The sequence below is a fragment of the Natrix helvetica genome, assembly GCF_964273705.1.
Source record: "Natrix helvetica genome assembly, chromosome: 1".
Classification (NCBI taxonomy): domain Eukaryota; kingdom Metazoa; phylum Chordata; class Lepidosauria; order Squamata; family Natricidae; genus Natrix; species Natrix helvetica.
The window spans coordinates 73559335-73583409 of NC_138548.1; the positions used below are offsets into that span (position 1 = coordinate 73559335).

At 44.0% G+C, this 24075-nt stretch overlaps 1 protein-coding gene across 1 annotated transcript in view; it reads left to right on the forward strand.

Annotated features, from left to right (window-relative positions):
• HEATR4 (HEAT repeat containing 4) overlaps positions 1-24075 on the forward strand; it is a gene marked incomplete at its 5' end in the record, with an annotated part of 43400 nt that overhangs the window by 2792 nt on the left and 16533 nt on the right. Inside the window, 9 exons of the mRNA XM_081943724.1 lie at positions 3740-3927; positions 4722-4859; positions 7856-8056; positions 9709-9855; positions 17007-17195; positions 19177-19337; positions 22069-22173; positions 22594-22712; positions 23557-23737. Coding sequence (XP_081799850.1) covers positions 3740-3927; positions 4722-4859; positions 7856-8056; positions 9709-9855; positions 17007-17195; positions 19177-19337; positions 22069-22173; positions 22594-22712; positions 23557-23737 — 1429 coding nt within the window. The remainder of the gene's footprint in view (positions 1-3739; positions 3928-4721; positions 4860-7855; positions 8057-9708; positions 9856-17006; positions 17196-19176; positions 19338-22068; positions 22174-22593; positions 22713-23556; positions 23738-24075) is intronic.

The following is a 24075-nucleotide window of genomic DNA, read 5'->3' on the forward strand; positions in this document are numbered from 1 at the left end:
GGAGGATGGATGCCGCTATGGAAGTACGCTCTATGGTTGTGGGCTGCAGATTGTACAACCATAGAGCGTACTTCCAGAGCGGCATCCATCCTCCGTGCTTTGAAAAAAAAACCCAAGCGGCGGACGGCGCCAGCAGCGCAGATGCCCTTCGCGCGAGCGGGGAGCGGAAAAGCCGCTGCGCAACTCCCCTCTCCATCCATGCAGAGCCCCATTCACTCACCTAGGGGCATTCCGAAGGCACCGAGCCGCGGGAGGCGGAGGGCGACGAACAGGTGCTCGCGTTGCTTGGTGCCTTCCGGGTACTGCTAGGTCGGTCAGCAGCACTATACACGGCTGGAAAGGGGGGTTGCCGGGCGGCTGCTCATAAGCTTGGTCACCTCATGGCTGCTGCGTTGCTGCTGCAACAGCGCAACACAGCCATTCGACCCTGAGGCTGTGCCCGGCTCTTCGGGAGCCTGCTCGCAAGAGAGCAGCTGCCCAGCAAACCCCCCCCTCTTCAGCTGGGCACAGCGCCGCTGACTGACCTAGCGGTACCCCGAAAGCACCAAGCAACGCAAGCGCCTTTGCCCCCACCTCATTCCCGTGGCTTGGTGCCTTCGGGATACCGCTAGGTCGGCGAGCGGTGCTCTGCCTGGTCGGGGGGGGGGATTGTCCAGAGGGTTTATTTTCGAGGGTGGGCTTATATTTTTGTGCATGCGAAAAATGTCGCAAGGGTTTAGTTTCAGGACAGGTTGTATTTTCAGGGAAACACGGTACTATACTGGTAGTCCTCGAGTGAGCCCCAAATTTATGTTGCCAAGTGAAAAAATTGTTGTGAGTTTGCCCCATTTTACAAATTTTCTTGCCACAGTTGTTAAGTGAGTCATTGCATTCATTATGTTAGTAACATGGTTGTTAAATGAATCTGGATTCTCCATTGACTTTGCTGTCAGAGGATCGCAAAGCTGATCACATAACCCCAGGACACTGCAACCATCATAAATATGAACCACTTACCAAGCACCACTTTTTGATCATGTGAACATGGGGACACTGCAACGCAACGGTCGTAAGTGTGAAAAATGGTCATGTCACTTTTTTCAGTGCTGTTATAACTTTGAATGGTCACTAAATGAACTGTTGTAAATTGAGGATTGCCTATACTGCTTTTATGATTAAATGGGTTGTTTCTCTGGCCCATTCTTTATATTTGAAAAATGAAGAGACAACATTAAGGCAGTTTTATGAAAAATAATGGGGGTAGTAAAAAAGGCAAAGGCAATATTAGTATGATGGTGAATCTGTAGCAAAACAAAAACCGGGCAAAAGATTTTGAAAATAACAAGTCCGGTTTCTTTTATTAAACTTTATCAAACAATCAAAACAGTGACGTGCGGTGAGGTTTATGGCTGGTGAGGCACTGACACAGTGGTGGGTTTCAAATATTTTTAGACTTGTGGACTTCAACTCCCAGAATTCCACAGCCAGGCATGCTCAGTTCCGATTTAAAACGACAGCATTTGTTTTTCTCCTTTGCGAAATAAATTTCTTTTTTTTCATTTTCTTTTTTTCTCCCTTTCCCTCCTTCCTCCCTCTCTCCCTTCCTCCCCCTCTCTCAAACACACACACACACACACACACACAAAAGTTGGATTGGACTATCTCTCCTACCCCCTTCCCTCTCTCACTCACTCTCAAACAAACACACACACACACACACACACACACACACACAAAAGTTGGATTGGATATCTTTTCCAGTGGCTTGAAAGCAACTCCTCTGCCATCCCCCCCCATTCCCCTGCTGCCTTCCCCAAACACCTCCACCATTGCAAATGCAGCCTGCTGTCTGGGTGGGAAATGCCTGGAACGCAATAAAGCCCACCCACTCACCTCCTGCTGGCAGGCTGGGGTGAGAGGAGAGGCAGAGAAGCCGGAGGGGAGCCAATCCGAGCCTTCCAAAAGAAAGAGGCTGGGGGAAAGTGTGTGTGGTGCAGCATGGCTCTTTGCCTGGCTTCCGTGGATGACTCTGCTTAACTGTTAAAAAAGCCTCTTAAAAAGCACCCTCTACTATGAGGCAGGAGAACTGCGTGCCTCACCTACGTCAAGAATTTTTAGGCTTTTAACCCTTGCTTAACTCTGGAGTGATCAACACCTAAAGTCAGACTAGATGAGGCATGCACTTCTTCTGCCTCATAGTAGAGGGTGCTTTTTTAGAGGCTTTTTTAAACAGTTAAGCAGAGTCATCCATGTTGAGGCAGCAACTAGCTCAGCTTTTTCCTTTTACATTTTTTTTCTTTTCATGATGAGAGTGGTGAGGCTATGCCTCACTTGCCTCACCTGACTGCACGTCACTGAATCAAAATATCACCTCCCCACACACACCCCTCCCCATGACTGAACTGGTCCTTTTATCTGCCCTACTACTCCTTCCATCCACATCAGACTGAAGAATTGACAGGAGGAGGCTCCTTCTCCTATCTCTAGGAATGCCGAGAGAACTGACACAGTAAAAGCTCACTTCCCCCCATCCTCCTCTCCCACCCTGCGTCTTTTACCACTTATGGGTTTGCAAGAAAAGTGGGAAAGATTTTTGGCAATGGAAAGCTTGAGTCTTCCACTGCTAATAGACAAGTGGCCTTGAAAACCAGCAGCTGGGGATTTGTGGGGAGAATGTACACACAATGGTTTTAGATAGCCAACAGAAGCACAGCAGGACAGGCCCCTACCTTTATGCTTACCCCAGAAATAATTGTTACTCGTGTGCCCCAGCTTGTGTTGCAGAGATAGGAAAAAGATCCTTTTGCAATGGAGCAAGGAACTATAGGTAAAGGTTATCTTGGTGACAGTTGAGGAGAACATGGGAAGGAAAAACAAGGGGGAAATCTCTCAAAAGTAAATATCTCCCATGTACAGAGCAAAAATAACTATCTTTATCTAGGTCTATAGCTTCATGTTCTATGATACAATTAAATTTTAACCAATATATCAGATCAATCAACACAATGAAACAAACAGGAAAGCAGAGCTACGTGTACCTACAAATCATGGAAAAACCACCAAAAATATCCAGCTCTACCTGTAATCTATGGTTCTTCTTAAGTAGGATTTTTTTGGGTATGAATTTGGCTACCACTAAATGAATGACTGTTTAAAGGGTTGCCACCTCTCTCTTTCCTCCTGACACTACATTTTCCAAATTTTTTCTTAGTAGCTGTTTTTCCTTGTTCAGTTTTTTTCACTGCTGGTCCTCCTATCACCTCACCTGTTGTTATGATAGCATCTGTCAGAACATCTCTGCGAGTGTGTAGATCTGAAGACAGAAGCCACTGAATGAACTGAGATTCTAATCTAGTCTATCTATTGTAGAAGTTTTAATATAAATTCTTGCACAGACTAAGTTGTTTCTGGCTTCAGTTCTAGTTCTAATCTGAACTATAAAAACTATTCAAATGTTTTGATTTATTACTTTATTTTATTTATGAATCTGCTTAATCATGAGTGATTCAAGGCACTGTATGAAGAGGAATGAAAGCATAATAAGAGTATTCCATGAGCAGAAAACCCTACTATAGTAAAAAAACTCCATTTGGGATTGATGGATCCCATTTGTTTGGATAAATCACAAGTTGCATTATTTTCTCCAATTTCTTCTATCCAGCTAACCAGCTTGGCCAACTGTTTACACTTATTGATTTATTTCCATATAAACCATGTTAACTTTCTTCCCATAAAAATCTTGTTCACTGAAAATTTCCAGGTTACCATCTTTTCATGCAGCAGTGATAGGCGAGGATGATCAACTCTTTCGCAATGAAACAGCAGAAAAAATATCAATGAAACATCTCAAACCAGCGACTCCTGTTAAACGTCGTGAACGGCTGCACCCCAGGACTGGGAAACATACATATATGACTCAGAATGCCTTTGAACAAGAGCTTTATTTTGGTAAGAATCAGGGAATGACTAAAGAGCTTTAACTTTATGGAATGAAAGTCTGCTTCCGAAATTGGTTCCACTATAAGTTTGCAGAAAATTCTATTCTGCCAAATGAAATCTTGTGTTCCGAAAGACATTACAAATATTACTCGAACAATAGATGTTAAAACAATGATGTCTTTATTTTGAGAGTTGTGTAACAGTCTGTCCCATCTGGAACTTTTTAATATTGCAGGTAACAGTGGTGACAGAAGACTGAGGAGCCCTGGTGGTACAGTGGTTAGAATGCAGTATTGCAGGCTAACTCTGCCCACAGCCAGGAGTTCAATCCTGGCAGGGCTCAGTGTTGATTTAGCCTACTATCTTTCTGAGGTTGGTAAAATGAGGAGCAGATTTTTGGGAGCAAGATGCTGACATTTTAAATCATACAGAGAGTGCTGTAAAGCACCACGGAGTGGTATATAAAGCTAAGTGCTATTGCTATTTTCCTAACCCATATTTGTGAGTTTCTCCAATGCATCTGGTTGGCCATTGAATGATATAAAACGCTAGACCAGATTAACCTTTGGTCTCATTCATTTGTCAGATTGCCAGATTCTCATTTTCCTCAAAGGACTCCAGAAATGTTATAGACTCAGAGATGTTCAACCAATAAAATTAGTGCCTAAACTTTGATTTGCACATAGGATCTCGTCTAAACACTACAAGCTACTGTACCATGCTTATGGGATACAGAAAAGCGTTCAGCATTTAGAAATAATGTTGCTAAATTCCAATGCTTTTCTTCCTCTGTATACTTTTAGGGTCAGCCAAGATTATCCATCAAAAAACCAAGAAGGATCGTATCATTCTGGATAATCATGATCAATATAACAAACATCTAGAACAATGCTACCCAAGACCTCCAGAAAACTGGAGCTTCAAATCACCCAAAGGGACAAGTAAGAGTGGAGCACTGTGCTGATTTCCCCCCATATTTTATTCACCATTCTCATTTGAGAGAGAAAAAATGCTTTCAAAATTATGTTAATATATCAAAATAATTTGATGAAAATTATTATCACTTTTTTAAAAAAATGAAATTAAGAGGATAGATTTTCATACTTTCACATTTTTTTTTGTGGAGGATTACTCTTGTTTCTAACATGATTTCTCATAGAAATCAGGAAAGTGAAGAAATACCGACTTCACTGTAAATCCTACATGAAAAAGATCCCTTAACTGGAACTATGTAGGTTTGTAATGTTTTTAATCACTTGCGTCTTTATATTTAAAACATTTTTTTTATTTAAATTTGGTTTTTTAGGATTGCTGTGATTGTCTAAGTTCTATTATTTCTCTTTCACATAATTTCCTAATCATATTCTAACATAGCTTCTTGAAATAATAAGTAATCTTTGGTTAATGGCCTGGATTCAAAGTTCTGATGTCTTTGCCCCCCGTGGTCAAATAAACTGTTTTGGGCATGTGAGATTTAAAACATCTCAGTTGAATCATCAGGAGACAATGAACAATTAAAAAAAACTTTAATGAACTTTTTGCAAAAGGGCTTCCCTCCTGTGCTCATGTTGAGCCACAGAGGAGAAAAAAGGATACATATGAATATCGAATGGCCCAACACCCACAAGCATATCACATGGTCCAATCAGTCATTGCCATGAAGGAAGATTCCTCCCATCCACATCTGTTCAGGTGCAGGGACAAGGCGACCTTGACTTTCTGAGAAGCAATGTTATTATGGCTACATATCACCCATACTCTGTATAATCCCCCGTCTCATTTTCCCACAGTAGAAAATGTGGCAGGCCTGAAATCCAAAAGGTAAAAGATGGCTTCCAGGTCTGACAATAAGGTCTCCTGCTCAAGCAGTGATTGGACTAGAAGACTACCAAGGTCTCTTCCAATCCTGTTTTCTATATTCTAATGACTGTGGCATTCACTTAACAACCATGGTGTTTGCTTAATGACTGCCACAAAGGAGTCCTAAAACAGAAGTCCTTCTTTCTTCTATTAAATCAAATGCAATCCTGGGATGACCCTCTTTACAACTGTCATGACTTACGACTGAAAGTATGGGCTCAGTTACAGTCATAAGTCTATCTATATCCAGGGAAAGATGTAGGTATAGCTGTTCTCCTTTAATCAAAGAAAATATCCTGATACAGATTAACTGTTCCCCATAGGAGAAAGCGGGATCAAAAAAGCCAAGATGGCTGCAGCTATTCCATTGAAGCCCCACCCCTTTTTTTTACTGGTGCCATGTGGTCTTACAGTCAGGGTGGGGCAATGATCACATGATTTCCTCTAGGTGCAATGCTGCTTGCCTCATGTTCTGGAACATGCTAATGGATAAAAATCTTCAGCCCACAAATTGTGACGTAGCCTGCCCTGTCACCAACAGGGATTGGTTTTGCATGGGGAAAAACTAGTTTCTCACAAAAACTGAGTGGGTTTTTTTGCCCGTTCCATAGGTCAGGATGGGAAAGAAGAAAAACTGCTATTTAATTATGTAAATATTTGAATTAATAATAAATTAAATAATAATTTAATTATACAATACAGTACAATTGCAGAGTTGGAAGGGACCTTGGAGGTCTTCTAGTCCAACCCCCTGCCTAGGCAGGAAACCCTATACCAGCGATGGCGAACCTTTTTTGGCTCACGTGCCACAAGTGGGGGGAGAGCAGGGGGGTCGTTTGCGGGCGTGCCGCACCCATAATGCAACGCGCGACCCTCCAGTGCGCATGCGTGCACAATGCGCGACACAAACACACCCCATTTTTACATGCTTTTTTCACCCTCCCCAGGCTCCAGAGGCTTTATAGGAGCCTGGGGAGGGCGAAAAGAGCCTCCCTCACCCCCCCGGAGGCCCTCCGGAGGCTTCAGAGACCATCCGGAGGCCTCCCTGAAGCCTTTGGAACACTTAAAACCACCCTCCGAGCAAACCTGAAGCCACTTCTGGGTTGCTCGGAGGGTCGTTTTAAGCGCTCCGAAGGCATCAGAGAAGCCTCTGGACGGTCCCTGATGCCTCCGGAGGGCCTCCGGGGGGGCGGGGGAGGCTCTTTTCGCCCTCCCCAGGCTCCTATAAAGCTTATAAAGCTTTTAAAAAGGTTAACTCAGCTGGCCAGCGCGCGCATGCGCGCTGGCCAGCTGACAGGGCAGCGCCTCGCGTGCCCTGACAAATGGCTCCGCGTGCCACTTGTGGCACGCGTGTCATAGGTTCGCCATCACTGCCCTATACCGTTCCAGACAAATGGCTATCCAACATCTTCTTAAAGACTTCCAGTGTTGGGGCATTTACAACTTCTGGAAACAAGCTGTTCCACTGATTAATTATTCTAACTGTCAGGAAATTTCTCCTCAGTTCTAAGTTGCTTCTCTCCTTGATTAGTTTCCACCCATTGCTTCTTGTTCTACCCACAGGTGCCTTGGAGAATAGTTTGACTCCCTCTTCTTTTTATGTAAACTCTTTCCTGGATTTTCAAAATGATTTTTCTGTGTTACTCCATCTGTTTGCCTGATTTGATCTATCAGTTTCATTATTTATTTATTATTATGTAATTCAGTTTCATCGTTTGAACACTGACACATGTTTAAAATAATTCTCCATTTTTCCTTCTCTCTTTAATGCGTCTGCTCCAGCATTCAAAGCTAAAACAGATTGCTTTGTGTTCCATATTACTTGACAACCTATATTCACTGAATTCCAATGTGTAAATAACATTTCTATCCAGATATTACCTATTTATTCTGAATAATACAAAAGCCATTGTTATAATTTAAAATTTTGCCGTAATCATTCACTGTATAAAGCGAGCCAGGGAAAGTTAAATTTGCTGTTTAGACATTAACCTTTGTTTTTGTTCATCACTTTTGCAAACAAGAACTAATATGAATGAATTACTAACTAGCTTTCATTAAAATTGTTCTGGATCAGCTAAAAAAATACAGAAGGGAATGATCCACTGGAAGTCACTTCCCACTCTCATTGAAGATTTTTCCCAAGTGGAAGAAATACAGTCACCTGACCCAACTGGAAAAGAAAGAATTATGTGCACTAAACAGAAAGAAAACGTATCTGAATCTGTTCGTATCCGTAAGACCATGTTGGAACAATGGAAAGCTGCCTGGAAATTTGGTAAATACATACTTTTCTTCTAGTTCTGGCTTTAATTTGTTATAGCCCATTTAAGTTAATGACTATTTTTCTGTTTTGACTGCTGCCATTAATAATTGTCAAATCACCTCTAACCTGTTATGGGTGGGTCACTTGAAATAACAACAACAACAACAACAACAACAACAACAACAATAAAGAAACAGAAACAAAGGCAGAATAAAAGGAAAAACAGCTGGATGACAGACTTTGCAACAACAAAGTCGAAACTGTTTCACATTTAATATGTAAATGCAGCATAATTGCACAAACTAATTACAAAGCTAGACAAAACCGAGTTGCTAAATTAATCCACTGTGCATTATGTAAAAAGTACAACTTGCCTGTATCCAAAAAATCATGGGAGCACAAAGTGGAAAAAGTTACCGAAAATGAGAAGGTGAAGATCTTGTGGGACTTTCGAATACAGACGGATTGTCATTTGGAACACAACACGCCAGATATCACGGTTGTAGAGGGCCAAAGCATACAGTTTATTGATATCGCTGTTCCAGGAAATGCCAGAGTTGAAGAAAAAGAACTAGAGAAAATCATGAAATATCATGACCTGGCCATCAAAATTACACGGCTATGGATGAAACATGTAACAGTGATATCCATTGTCATCGGGGCACTTGGTACCATGTCCAATAATTTTACAAAACATATAAAGAAATTGCAGCTTACTGCAATAACACCACCAGAACTGCAAAAAACTGTGCTTCTCGGAACATCATATATTTTAAGAAAATAATTGGTTGATATCTAGGACGCTGGCAGGAACCCATATCCACCATCAGCACCAGTCAATGGTATTTGTGACACATTTTTAAATGTTCACTTGACTGAGTTTCATGTTTAATGAATAAAGTATATACCGTATTTTTCGGAGTATAAGACGCACCTTTTTCTGTCAAAAAAGAGGCTGAAAATCTGGGTGCATCTTATACACTGAATACAGCATTTTTTGCCTCCCGAAACCCCGCCCCCTTCACCAGAATGGCCATGCAAAGCCTGTAGGAGGCTTTCAGAGAGCTCCCTGGGGCTGGGGAGGGCAGAAATGAGTGAAAAACGGGCTGCTTTTTGCTCAATTTTTGCCCCCCCCCCAGCCCCCTGGACTACTCTATAAGCTTCCTAAAGGCTATGCATGCAATTTTTTTGACAAAATGCGCCCATTTTAACCAAAAATGGGCCTTTTTTGCTCATTTTTGGGGCCCCACCCTTCAGGAGCACTCTACAAGCCTCCAAAAGGCTATTCATGTTTTTTTTTTTAAAGGCCCATTTTCACAAAAAACAGGCTGTTTTGGGGATGTCTGCAGAGTGCAAAAATGTTTTTTTAAAAAAATTGCCTCTTCAAAACCTTGATGAGTCTTATACTCTGGTGCGTCTTATACTCCCAAAAATATGGTAATCAGCATTATCACTGTGCTACTCAGAACAACATACATTTTAAGAAGATACTTGGTTGATACTTAGGATGCTGGCAGCAACCCATATCAACCATCAGTGCCAGTCAGTGATATTTGTGATACATTTTTAAATGTTCAGTTGACTGGGTTCCATGTTTAATGAATAAAGTATATAATAATTCTCTCTACTGTTCTTCTTATGGTATTTTTGTACTTAACTTTCAGATCCTCATTGGCAGTCAGCAACTATAGAAGGGATAATTGTAGACCTTACTGATGTGCATGTTCAAAATAGGATCAATGGTCTACTTGTCTGTGCCTCTGCTGTGCTTGAGCGCCCCTGTAAAGTCCAAACTGCAAGTCAGACATCAGGTACATGGGTCGGGTTCAAATTTCTATCATTTCACTTATATTTCTTGAGAATTAATAGATGCTACAGCTGCTGGGATATAAACAGTACCTAATTCAAGTACTCTGATGTCTTCCTAGGTGAGTTAGCTTGCAGTTCCATCCATTTAAACATAAGAGAAATGTTAACTGACTCTATTGCAGGGGTGGGTTTCAGTCGGTTTGCACCGGTACACTAGAACCCGTTTGTGAAATTTAACGTACCTTTTGGAACCTGTTCATCTGGTGGCACGGTACCAGAATGCTCTATCCTGCCTGCCCCCCCTCATTAGCTCCCCGCCGCCCGTCCAGTCGCCACTCACTTGCTCGCTCACCCCGCCCATCCGCACCATGGTTTCCCTGCCCACTGCTCATTGATTGGCTGGCAGCGGGGGGGGGGGGGGCTTTCTCACATGCCTTCTTTTTTTCTCCGAAGGCGTGCGAGAAATCCCCCCCCATTGCCAGGCAGGGAAGCGAGCCCCGGGCCTCATCTCTGCCTCCTTCCTCGAGAGCCTCTCCCGTCACTGCCCTTCACTCGCCTTCCACCTGGAGGCTCTGCTGGTGGGGTGCCTCCCATTTCGCCTCCTGAGAGAAGCTCGGGAGAGATGCGCAAACGGCCACAACTCAAGGCTCCCGAGGTGGACGCTGGACACCGGGGGTGGCAGTGGTACCTGCCGCTTCTGCTGCTCCCAGTAACACAGGCTTCTCAGAGAGCATTAAGTTGCAGGTGCACCAATTCCAGCAGCTGCGTTTTGCCTTGAAATTTGCTGTCCCGGCAACCTGAAGGAGACATTCTCCCAGCGGCGTCTCAGGCACTCCCACCCTTAGCCCGGAGGGAATGAAGACAGCTAGATGCAGTTTGGCGCCTCCTGACTCCCCTCAGATCATCAGGGGGGTGGGGGAGGCTGGAGCAGAAGGTTTGGTGGCAAGAGAGAAAGTTGCCTGAGATGCAGTTACGTTTTGCCTTGAAACTTGCTGTTCCGGCAACCCGAAGGCGACATTGTTAGATACTCCCCCTTTCTAGTTGTTGACAAGGACAATCGCAGTCTCCACTCAGGTCCTCTCCTTTCAGGCAGAACAGAGAGACCCTGATTGGCTGAAGAGCTGGGCAGCTTCCCCTTAAAAAGGGGAGCTGCCAGACCCTAGTCAGTGGATGCCTGTACTTGACCTAATAAAGAGCTGTTGTCATCACTTGCCTTTTGTGCCTTCATTACCCTATCTAACACTGGCGACGAAGGTGGGATTGGAAGGCAATTAGGCTGACAAAAGAGCGAAACTCACTACAAAGAGCTTGGTCACAAGACAGGGATTCCGCCTGGAGCACAGGGAGGCATACTAGCCATTTGTGAACCCAGAGAGAGAGTCAGAATGGCCACCTATGCCCAACCACCTCCATTCAACCCAGCCACAGACGACTGGGACACCTATATGCTGTGGTTCGACGTTTTCTTGGAGGCGAACGATCTTGGCGGCGCCTCGGATCTCCGGAAGAAGAATCTGTTCCTGGGATACTGTGGCCCCACAGTTCTCGATACCGCCAAGAACTCTCGGAACCGACGCTGCTACCAGTCGTCTCGTGGTCCGCCTTACAGCAGGCATTGAAGACTCACTACGCCCCGAAACCGTCCAAGTACGTACGGCGCTATCATTTTCACCAGAAGAACCAGTTGGAGGGCGAGTCCATAAACGAGTACATCGCCGAACTCCGGAAAGCCGCAACTCATTGCGAGTTCTGGGATCTGGATCCGCTTTTGGACCGGATCATAATGGGGGTCCGAGACCGGGGTCTGCAGGCAAGACTGCTGGCGAGGAGCAACCTCTCCCTCCAGATCGCCCTCGACGAGGCACGGGCGACCGAGTCCGCGCAGAAGTCCGTTGAAACTCTCCAACGCCTCTCCGCACCCTCCGAGGCCCCCAGGAGCACCCGCGTCCACCGCGAAACCGTAGAACAAGAGAGCTCCAAGAGGGACGAGGAGGTCAGCCACCGCATGCGCAGTAGCCACGCAGTGCCGGCGCGAAAACTCAAATCGCCCGGCCTGCCCTGTGCCAGCTGTGGAGGCGATCACGCAAGAGCAACCTGCCGGTTCCGGGACGCGACATGCCAGCGATGCGAACGGAAGGGGCATATAGCCAGAGTATGCCGCAGCGAACTCCCTGCAGCCAGCGGTCGGGTCGAGAGAACGGAGAGAGGGCCGAATCGGAGGCAGCGACCCAGCCAGAGGCAGCTCCGCAGGGCAGAGGTTGACGACCACGTGGCCAACCTCACCACATCCGACCAGAAACACCAGGGGCATCACTCGATTCCAAGCGTCACGGTCCCTGTTCGGCACATGCGGATCAGCCGCCCAAGGAAGCTCAAGGTCACCGTTTTCATCGAGGGCGCCCCCTGCGAGATGGAGATCGACACCGGGTCAGCTCTCACCATCATTTCATGGACAGTGCTGAAACGGACGGTCCCCATGATGCGAAAGGGGGACCTCAGGAGCCCCGACGTCCGTCTCTGCGACTATCAAGGAAACCTGGTTCCCCTCGTGGGACAAGGCACGTTCACGGTACGCTACAAATGGATCACGAAGAAACTTCAGGCGATCGTGGTGCGGGACAACCTCCAGAGCCTTTTCGGACTGGACTGGTTCCAGGCTCTGGGAATGGTCGTGGCCGAAGTCAACGCCCTAGAAGAAGCAGATCAAGCAACCACTGCCGCCACGGGGAGCGCCGCGGAAACTATATTTAAGGAGTTCCAGGATGTTTTTGCCTCCGGCCTGGGTGAGTACAAGGGGGACCCCATATCGTTTAGCCTAGACCCGAACGTGGCCCCAATTCGGCTCAAACCCAGGAGAGTGCCCTTTGAGCTCCGACCTAAAATCGATAAAGAAATAGATAAACTGGTGAGCCAGGGGATTCTCGAACCCGTCGATCACGCCCGGTGGGAAACGCCAATAGTGACTCCGGTCAAGCCTGACGGGTCACCATCGGAGACCATCGGAGACCCAGTCTATGCCCACAATTACACAGGGGGAACCCTGTGGATGCCCGCGACCGTCGTCGGGATATCGGGCCCAAGATCCTACTCCGTCAGGCTCGAGGACGGACGACACTGGAGGCGGCACATCGACCAACTCCGGGGACGGGTAGGAAACTCCCAGAGCTGGCAAACGTCACCGACACCAGCGCAGGTCGAGCCGCACCCCCCACAGACTGCGGCGGAAGGACTCGGGGACTTAGCCGACGCCGACGGGGCACGGGCAAGTCCTCGAACAACGGTACCAGCCGAGACCTCCGAAAGGTTCCAGGAGTCCCCGTCCGACGAGTCCGGAGAAGGAGCGGGTCCGACCGTCCAGCGTGAGGACACACAACCATCTGAACTGCGCAGGTCCAGCAGGTCGACCTAGAGGCCGCCTACCTGCGCGACTATGTCACTCACTAGGATGTCCCATCCTAGGGGGGAGGGGTGTTAGATACTCCCCCTTTCTAGTTGTTGACAAGGACAATCGCAGTCTCCACTCAGGTCCTCTCCTTTCAGGCAGAACAGAGAGACCCTGATTGGCTGAAGAGCTGGGCAGCTTCCCCTTAAAAAGGGGAGCTGCCAGACCCTAGTCAGTGGATGCCTGTACTTGACCTAATAAAGAGCTGTTGTCATCACTTGCCTTTTGTGCCTTCATTACCCTATCTAACAGACATTCTCCCAGCAGCGTCTCAGGCAACTTTCTCTCTTGCCGCGTAAGGAAGTGAAGCCAAATTTGTTTATTTAACCTTCTGCTCCAGCTTCCCCCGCAAGGGACCCGGCTACCCCGCTGCCTCTGGTTCCCTCCGAGAATCTCCGCTCTCTGGGGCTGTAATTGTGCAGACTGTGTGCACATGCCTATGTTTTCCAGGAGCCCATCCGCGACTCCGGAGTGACTCCGGAGCCCATCCACGACCCCCTGTGGAAAACATAGGCGCTCACTCACAGCCTGCACAATTACAGCCCCAGAGAGCAGAGACTCTCGGAGGGAAGCCAGAGGCAGTGGGGCAGCTGGATCCCTCGCCCTCAGAGGGCCAGTTGGGAGAGGGGCTTTAGTCCTGCTGCCTCTGGGGGACGGAGCTTTACTGTCCTGCAGCGAAGTTTCCGTCCCTCATCCCAAAGCCTTCATAACTTGTTCTCACTTGCCTGGGCTTGTGCAGAGGCTTCACTCTCCAGGCCTGTAATTGTGCGGGGCATGCACGGGTCTATCTTTTCCACGGCGTGGGGCCATGGCTGGAAGATGAACACAAGGGGGCCAGCGAGGCCTCGTCCTTCTGAAGAGGACCTGTCCCCAAAGAGGGCCGATGTGGTGGCATCGGTCTTAGGATCTTCTGCCTAGCCCCCCAGGGAAAACTGCTGCTACCAGGTACTTTTAACCATATATTTTGGTCCTATGACTGCAGAATGCTGCAAAAAACCATAAATACAGGCCAGTTGTTGAGTGTTTCAAATGTGATTGGAACACTCAACAAGGTGACCACAGTGTGTGTGTGTGTGTGTGTGTGTGCGCGCGTGCGTGCGTGCGTGACAGGCAGACAGAGACAGTCAGACAGACAGAGAGAGGCACAGAGAGAGGGAATGAGAGACAGACAGACAGACACACACACACACAGAGGGAGGGAGGAGAGAGATACAGAGAGAGAGAGACAGACAGACAGACAGACAGACAGACACACAGAGAGAATGACAGAGAGAGACATAGAGGGAGGGAGGCAGAGAGAGACAAAGAGCCACAGAGAGAGACAGACAGACACAGACACATAAAGAGAGAGACAGAAATAGAGAAAGAGAAAGAAAGGAAGAAAGAAAGAAAAAAAGAAAAAAGAGAAAAAGAAAGTGGAAGAGAGAGATGAAAGAAAGAAAGAAAAAGGGAGAGAGAGACAGAAGGAGGGAAGGAAAGAGAGAGAGAAAGAAAGAAAGAAAGAAAGAAAGAAAGAAAGAACTTATTACCACAATTGAGCCCAAAATTTTGGTTGCTAAGCAAGAGCATTGTTAAGTGAGTTTCACCACATTTTCCAAGTTGGCCATGCCTACCTGGTCACATGATCGCAGAGCCACTCCCACAAAACAGGCCACACCTACAGAATAGGTGATCTATTGGATGATACCATTGACTAGTAATTCAAGCAATCATACAGAATGCATATGAAAACAATTAGGTTTCTGTGTGCATTTGATACTACAGGTAGTCCTCACCTTACAACAATTTGTTTAGCGACCATTGAAAGTTACAATGGCACTGAATGGCAAAAAAGTGACTTTAAAAAGTTTTTCACACTTACAACCGTTGTAGCATCCCCATAGTCATGTGATCAAAATCCAGACACTTAGCAACTCATATTTATGACGGTTGCAGTGTCCCGAGTTGACATGATTCCCTTTTGCGACCTTCTGGCAAGCAAAGTCAATGGAGAAGTCAGATTCACTTAACAGCTGTGTTACTATCTTAACAATTGCAGTGATTCACTTAAAGCTGTGGCAAGAAAGGTTGAAAAATGGGGCACAACTCACTTAACAACTGTTTTGCTTAGCAGCAGAAATTTGGGGCTCAATTGTGGCCATAAGTCAAGGACTAACTGTACTTTTATATCAGGACAATAAAAGGAAATGACTTTTATAGCCCTAGTTCATATTTAATCTTAACCCTGAGATGGATCTGTAAATTAAATCAAAATTAACCTGTTTTAAAATCTTGCAAAACTACCTAACTTTGCAAAATTTCAGCAAGTTCCTGTAAGATCTCCCAGATGATGTTATGAGATTTTGCAAAAAAGAGGCAACATTTTACAAAATGTCATGTAAGAATGCTGAAATGTTATGTGAGTTCTTATAAAAATATTTTCTTGCATTAGCTTTTATGAAATGTTAGGAGAGATTTACAGTCTTGCAAAATGATGTAATATCACAGGAGCTTATATTTCCAGAATATAAAGAATACTGAATTTTATATAGAGCTATAATGTACTTAATTGTTTTTGTGAATGCGAATTAGCCTGTTATACCTTGCTGATTATAGTTTAAAAATCTTGAACTATTGTTATAAGCAAGTACAACCATTAAGTCACATCAATAGGTTGTCTGGGTCCAGAAGTTCCAGTATATAAAATTTGGGATTTAAAACAAATATGCTAGCAACTGACTTTGTATTTCTAACATTTTTAAATATATATTTTATTATTGAACTATGAGAGTCAGCTTCTAGAGAAAATGGGCATTATAGAAATTTAATAAATAATAATAATAATGATGACTTGGCTCTGTCAATTAGCATGGGGATTCAATAGTGGTATGCAACAACTGAAGTGGTTGGTTGCTAGAGGGCGCTCCATCCACCTTTTTAACTTGCCTTTTTAACTTCTTTGCATGGATTTTATGGGTTTTATTTGTAAACTACTCAGAGTCTCTTAGATGGTCAGGTGGGCCCTACTTACATTTGATAAATAAATAAATAATGATGCTATCCTCTTGCCCCACTGCAATTAATGCACAATAATGCCTTGGCAAGGCCACAGTTGGAATACTGCATCGAGTTTTGGTCTCTACAATGTAAAAAAGATGTTGAGACTCTAGAAAGAGAGCAGAGAAGAGCAACAAAGATGATTAGGAGACCGGAGGCTAAAATCTATAAAGAACAGTTGCTGGAATTGGGTATATCTAATGAAAAGAAGGACTCGGGGTGACATGATAGCTGTGTTTTAATATCTCAGGGGTTGGCACGAAGAAGAGGGAATCAAGCTATTCTCCAAAGTAGGAGCCTCCAGAGTTGTGAATGCTCCAACTCTACTCTACTCTACTCTACTCTACTCTACTCTACTCTACTCTACTCTACTCTACTCTAATTTGGGATACACATTCCAAAGCTTAGCTAAGAAATACTCTAATGATCTTTAACGCACAATGACTTACTTCATTTTATTTTTTAATTCTCTCCATTATCTCCGAAGAGAATCATGCCATTTGTAATGCACATTTCAAAACCTTTCTGAAACCATTAGGAGGCAAAAATCTTTTAAAAGCTACAAAACTTTTGCAGCAATGTATTTATAATGCTAATTATTAATTTTTAACATACCATAAATATATTTTTAGAATACGGCAGTGTTTCATCATGCATTTGTGCTGATTTCCACAGTAATAGGACTAGATGCTTTCACAAAGGACATAGAAATTAAGGATATACCGAAAAAAATAAAGCCCTTACTGCGCAAAACTCTGTTTGACCCGGATGCACATGTACGAATGGCAGCTGCAGTATGCTTCTATGCCATGTGGAAACCAAATCCAGAGGCGCAGTCTATCATGAAGAAAGCTCTGGTACATGGTTAGTATACATCTCCCCCCCCCCCCCCGTATGAATGTCACTAATCCATAAAGACATGATAATTGAGGGGTCCTTGGTGCTCTCTGAATTTGGTTGTTTTCTTGCAGACATTTCATTAACCAAACTTGATAATATCATTAGTCTGATGAAGTTCAGGACTAGCACTGATGATGATACCTAGTTTGGGTAATGAAACATCTGCAAAAAAACAACCAAGCTCAGAGAGCACCAAGGACCCCTCATGTCAAGCCTGAGCTACAAATATTCTCTTTTATTGGCCATGCTAATTTGTTTCTCCAGCAAACAATATTTGGATATATGCTAAGCTAGGAAGAGTGTCAAGAAAGTGACCCCAACAGAGACAGGCAGGAACCATTACCTATTTCTTAAGTCCCAAACAAAGAGATTACAGTTAGATGCAACTCATGTATATGCCTCACTGACATATAAGAAACAGAAGGAGGCACTGCTCAATCGAATTTGCAAGATTGATGTCAGGCCTACTGGGCAGACCAGACCAGGAAATCAATTCCATGGGAAAGCTAACACATTTTTTACTGACATTAGCTATGATACCTGAATCTTACAGTTTTGACTTTGAGTGTACTTTCTTCTCCTTCTTATACACCAATGAATCGGAGAAGAGTCCGCCTGAGCTGCTTCTGAATGTTATCCCACTGTTCCAGATTTTAAAAAAATATTGGCCCCTTTTGCTTAACTAATGGTCCCTGCATCCCTCTAATAAGGGCATCTGCTTTATGTTCTATAGCCATGATGGCGAACCTATGGCATGCATGCCATAGGTGGCACGCGAAGCTATTTGTTAGGGCACGCAAGACTTTGCCCTGTTAGCTCCAGTGCACATAGGTGCATTGGCCAGCTAACTTTGGCTTTCATTTTCTGCCATTTTTCGCCCTTCGGAGGCTTCCCTGAAGCCTCCAGAGGGCAAAGAACAACCCAACGTGGAAGCCAGAAGTTTGTTTTTCTCCCTCTGGAGGCTTCAGGGAAGCCTCCTGAAGCCTTCAGGGAAGCCTCCTGAAGCCTTCGGAGGGCCTCCGGGGGTGGGTGGGGCGTTTTCGCCCTCCCCAGGTTCCTAGAAAGCCTCTGGAGCCTGGGGAGGGCGAAAAAAGGGTCCATCGCGTGTCAAAAGCTAAGGGAGAGTGGGGGTCGCATGTGCATGTGCGGGGGATCAGGCACATAACCCCCTGCGCTCCCCCCGCTTTTGGCACGCGATGGGAAAAAGGTTAGTCATGACTGTTCTATAGACTAGGGCCCTCATCCAGCTAAAGCAGAAATGGGGACATGAATCACCTCCAAACACCCTGTGCCTTTCCTGTACAACATCATTAAGCTCCATTCAAAAGCAACAGGATTGGTTAATTACATTGCTGTCTTTAGAAGTAGATCAAATGACGTACAGGTAGTCCTTACAACAGTACATTTAGTGACCGTTTGAAATTACAATGGCACTGAAACAAGTGACTTATGACAGTTTTTCACATTGCAGTGTCCCCAAGGTCACATGATCACATTTCAGATACTTGGCAATTTGACTCTCATTTATGATGGTTGCAGTGTCCCGGGGTCATGTGATCACCTTTTGCGACTTTCTGACAAGCAAAGTTAATGGGGAAGGCAGATTCACTTAACAATTAGTGTTGCTAATTTAACAATTTAATTGACAACGGTTAAGGTCATAAAAGGGGGCAAAATTCACTTAACAACTGTCTCGCTTAGCAACAGAAATTTTGTGCTTAATTGTGGTCGTGACTACTGTATTTTTATCCTATCATCCATCTATCTATCATCTATCTATCTAGCCATCCATCATCTATCATCTATCATCTATCTATCTATCTATCTATCTATCTATCTATCTATCTATCTATCTATCTATCTATCTATCTATCATCTATCTATCTATGCTGTCACTGAGTAGAATCTTTTGGGGATTCTGCCTTTATTCTCATTTTCTTGTTAGGTAATTCTGCAGACAGCTGGGCAGCAGCTCAAGCTCTAGCACTGGAAGGCGTTACCAGTTTCGAGGTAGTGAAAAGGATTCTGTCTCAGATTTTTGATCAAACCAATGATACTTCAGAAGAACAGGCATGCCTTTTGTTAGCTCGGCTCAGCAAACACACGGTTAGTATCAACACTCAGGAAAAAGAATGTGGTGGAAGGACAGGATCGGTATGGCCACTGAGGATTTCTGAATCAATTTGCCCATCATTATTGGATGCACATATTGTGCACGAGTGTCTCAGCCGGGGCCGTACCTCATCTTTCTTGTTGAGCTCACAAGCAAAATAGAATTGGCCTGTGTGGGAGGCCACCAGGGAATATCAGCTTCAAGATTTTACCAATGTTTAGGCACTTGGCACATGCATGTTGCAGAAAGATCACTATGGCCAATTTCTTCAAAAGGTTAAAAAATGGTTGTCATCAGGGGTGGGCTTCAAAATTTTTAGCAAAGAGTCCTCTGCCAGGTTGCTGGGTGGGCGTGGCCATGGAGGGTGAAAACAGCCTCCCCAGGCTCCATAAGGAGCCCAAAACAAGACCGAACTTCTGGTAGGCCTGTTTTTTGCCCTCCCCGAGCCTCCGTGCGTGGCCTGCACTTACCTGCATCCAAAACAGACCACGTGGGGACTCCTGGGAGGGGCAGGGTGAGGTGGGCGGGGCCAGCTAGGAGTGGGATTTGGGGGTCCTACAAACTGCACAGAATCTTAGCTAGAGGTTTTCCCGAACCCCTGCGAACCCCCAGCAGCCCACCCCTGGTTGTCATCCAAAAAGCCTACCTTTGGGACCTCACCAATCAGGAAGCTCCAAAAAATTGTGGAATGTCATCATACTGTTCTTGTATTATATTTTCTTTTCATAATATGGACAGTGGAGTGCTCATTTGAAAAATATCATTCTTAGCTTCCAGTTCTGAGCCAGGCTACCGTAATGTCGCGGTTCTTATTTTCATTTATTAGTGTGTCTAATGTGCCTTCCTTTTGTTTTCTCCTTCCTCTTCCCTTTGCTTTCAGGTTAAACTACCATGTTTTCCTGAAAATAAGACAGAGTCTTTTCTTTTCACCCCCGAAATAAGCGCTTGGCCTTATTTTCTGGGAGGTCTTATTATTTTTGGGGTGCACAGGAGGCAGCGAGCGTGGTCACCTCATGGCTGCTGCTGTGTTGCAATATTTTCAGGGGGGGTGTATTTTTCAGGGAGGGCTTATTTTAGCACATGCACTCAAAAGCTGGGTTGGACTTATTATCCAGGGAGGGCTTATTTTCAGGGAAACAGGGTAGTTTTGGGTGAGGCAAGTGAGACAGCAAACGTAGTACAGTAAGGAAGATATTTTGCTTTAAACCAGTGGAATAAATTTTAAATCAGTGTATCAGCCTAGAATTCAACAGCGTTGCCATTTATCTTCAATTAAGTTAGCTTAGCTCAGCCATTCAATTAATAGAAAATGATCAGATCCTAACATAACATCTACCTTTCTTAATTTTTTATTTTTTCCCCTCTTTCTTTTTACATCTGTGCATTTGTGTGTGTTTATGCATATAAAGCAGAGGTGGGTTTCGGCCGGTTCACCCCGGATCAAGCAAGGCCCCCGCCCACCCACCCAGATGCTTCTGCACATGCACAGAAGCGTCGCACAAGTGTGCAAGCGCATGTGCATGCACAAGCAAACAGGTAGTAAAATTAATTTAAACCCACAGTTGATATAATGGATTGGCAAAATTAAAAAAAAATTCTTTTGGTTTTTCACTTATGACTCTTTAAGGGTAATCGATTTTACACACAATGAATATGAGTTTAAAAATAACTGCAAAACTCCTTTCAAATTCTTCTCAAATAACAGATTGCAACAACAACTTAATTATTTTAAAATGAACCTGTCATTTGGGGAAATCATGATTTTTCCTTACATGTAAGAAAAAAAAGTAATTTTTGAGTTTACATATGAATACGCACACACGCCTACATACTAAATGCTTTGCTATTTTCCTTTTCCTTTTTTCATTGCTCAACTAATGTGAAGAGTCAACAGAAATAACTATGGCATTAATGCACATTGTTAGCAAGTTAATCTTCAACAGCAAAACTGAACTTGCACACTAAATGTACATAAATGTTATAAATATACTCTTTGATACCAATATACTATAGAAATCATAAAAGTGCTTTTTTAAAAAGATATGTTAATTTAAAAATACCCTTTATACCCTTTTGAGCAATGAATTATAAATCCCCCTTTCTCCCTGTCTATGTATAGAACCGTGATGGCAAACCTATGGCACATGTGTCAGAGGTGGCACTCAGAGGCCTCTCTGTGGGCACGTGCACCATCACCAGCTTCTCTTCTGGTTTTCAGCATGCATATGCATGCCAGCCAGCTGATCTTCCAGGGTGCCGTTTTCCAGGCTGCTTTTGAGGCTGTTTTCCGGGCCATTTTCAGGCTGTTTTTTATTTTATTTTTGTCCGCCAAAATGGGTGAAAAATGCCCCCAAAATCATCTAAAAACAGCCTGAAAAGGAGCCTGAAAACAGCCCACAAATGGCCCAGAAAATAGCCAAAAAACTGGCATGCCGTATTGGCCAGCTGATCTTCAGGTTTCCGGTCTTTCGGTACGCGCAAAGACCAGCTGGCCAGCACGCATGCATTGCCAGAAACCGGAAGACCAGCTGGCTGGTGCATGCATGTGCACCGGCCAGCTGGTGTTTGGGTTTCTGGCGCTCCGGCATGCGCCAATGCATATGCATGCACGCACATTCTGGTTTGGGCACTCGATGCCAAAAAGGTTCGCCATCACTGGTATAGAATGTCATATAAACACATTATGAAGTATTTTTAGGTTCCTTATTAATTGAATGCTTTCAGGGTTTGGTTCATTGTTTACTGGCATCAGAATTGAACAGCTATCAATGGATGCATCGGGCTTTGGCATGTAAAACATTGTCTCGTATTCCAGGGAGCGTCACCCAGGTATGTTTCATTCCGTGAACTGGAAATGCAAAAAATATTGCTGATGCTATTTTTTTGATAGCTTATTGCAGATTCCATTTTACCTGAGCAAAAGGAAAATACCTTTCGTAAAAATATAATTCACACAAGGCTTATAAACTGAACTATTATTGTTGGTAGATATTGGCAAGAGGCTTATCAAAAACATTTCCTTCTCTTATTTCCTATGCAAAGACAAAAAGCAGTCTTTGGACTTCTTACATTTTCTGCTTGAGGGAAGCACTCGGTCTTTATATATGGTTATCTCTGAAAGTGTTTCCCACAGAGCTACTAAAATCAGAAATGACACATTATTCTTTTTTAAAAAAGGTGGGTTTAAAAAAAACTGTTACGTGTGTTATATCAAGTCACTTTCTGACTTATATAAAGTCTTCTAAATAGGACCTCAAGAACAAAATTGTCCAACTAATGTGGACAGATTGGAAAATTGAGGTACGCCAGGCAGCTGCCAAGGTTTTGGGACATTTGAAACTTGGAAAACAAGTCCATGACCAGCTGAGGTGAGCATCAAACATCACCTGTGGTATCTGTACTTTTACCCAGCAAAATATATGTGGTAGGATATCACATTGGATACAAACTGCTTCCATATTATGGAGTCCATAATATCCTAACACGAGAAATGATATCTTACATTGATATACTGTATTTTTATGCAAACTGCCATTGATATTATGATAAGGCCAATGGTGGAATTCAGCCAGTTAGCAGCACTTCGGGAGAATCGGTTGTTAACTTTCTGAGCAGTTGGTGAACTAGTTGTTGGAAGAAATCATTAGGGCAGAAAGCCGGTTGTGAAATTATTTGAATCCCACCACTGGATACGGCCTGTTCTTTGTGATAATAAAAAGAAAAAGATATTCATGTTTTGTGCAAAGGTTTTTCATGCAGAAAGGCCTGAATTTCTGTTACCTGCAAGGAAAGATAGCTTTCTTGCATTCCTGTAGCCTTGTACCTCATGAAAATGTTTCCCCAAAATGGAGAAATACACTAGAAGAGAACAATAGATGGCAGAAAGAAAATGTGACAACAAAAAATAATTGTCATATACTGTATGTCAGATATGGAAGGCCCTTACCCTTTGTTTGCACATATGTCTTCCAATGTTTTTTAAAAGGATTCCTAAAACATTTTAGGATCCCTAAAATTTGATTGGTATATAATTATTTATACTAAACATAGCAACTAATAGCATGAGGACAAATACGTTTACTGATTCAACTTGCATTGAAGTTGTTGTGTATTATTACTTAGCTTTCAAAGCTAAGTAATATATTTTCTTTTATTTTGTCCTGGATGCATAAATCAAGTGATCTTATCATAATAGCATCCTTATCCTCTCAGAGAGAATCTAAAAAGGGGAGACTGCCGGAAGAAAGTGGAAGCTCTTTCGTTGATTGGTTGGCTGAAATTCATGACAGCCAGGCTGCTCCCTGGCTTTCTTCAATGTTTCTCTGATGACTTTGTAGCTGTCCGAAAAGAAGCTTGCTGGGCAGCTGGAGCACTTCAGATTAAAGAAGAGACAGTGAGTGTTCACTAAAATGTTTGATAAAGGATTTGTATGCAAAAGTATAAATACATTCCATTCTTGAATGCAAGATTCTCAGAGTTACATTACTCTGGTCTAAGAATAGAACAATCAAACTTGCTTGTGAATGAAAAAATATTCTAGTTTAGTAAAGAAAATATGCGAGCAGAACCAGTCTTCTGCATATAATAGAATAGAATAACAGAGTTGGAAGGGACCTTGGCGGTCTTCTAGTCCAAACCCCTGCCTAGGCAGGAAACCCTATACCATTTCAGACAAATGCTTGACAATCTCTTCTTAAAAACTTCCAATATTGTAGCATTTGCAACTTCTGG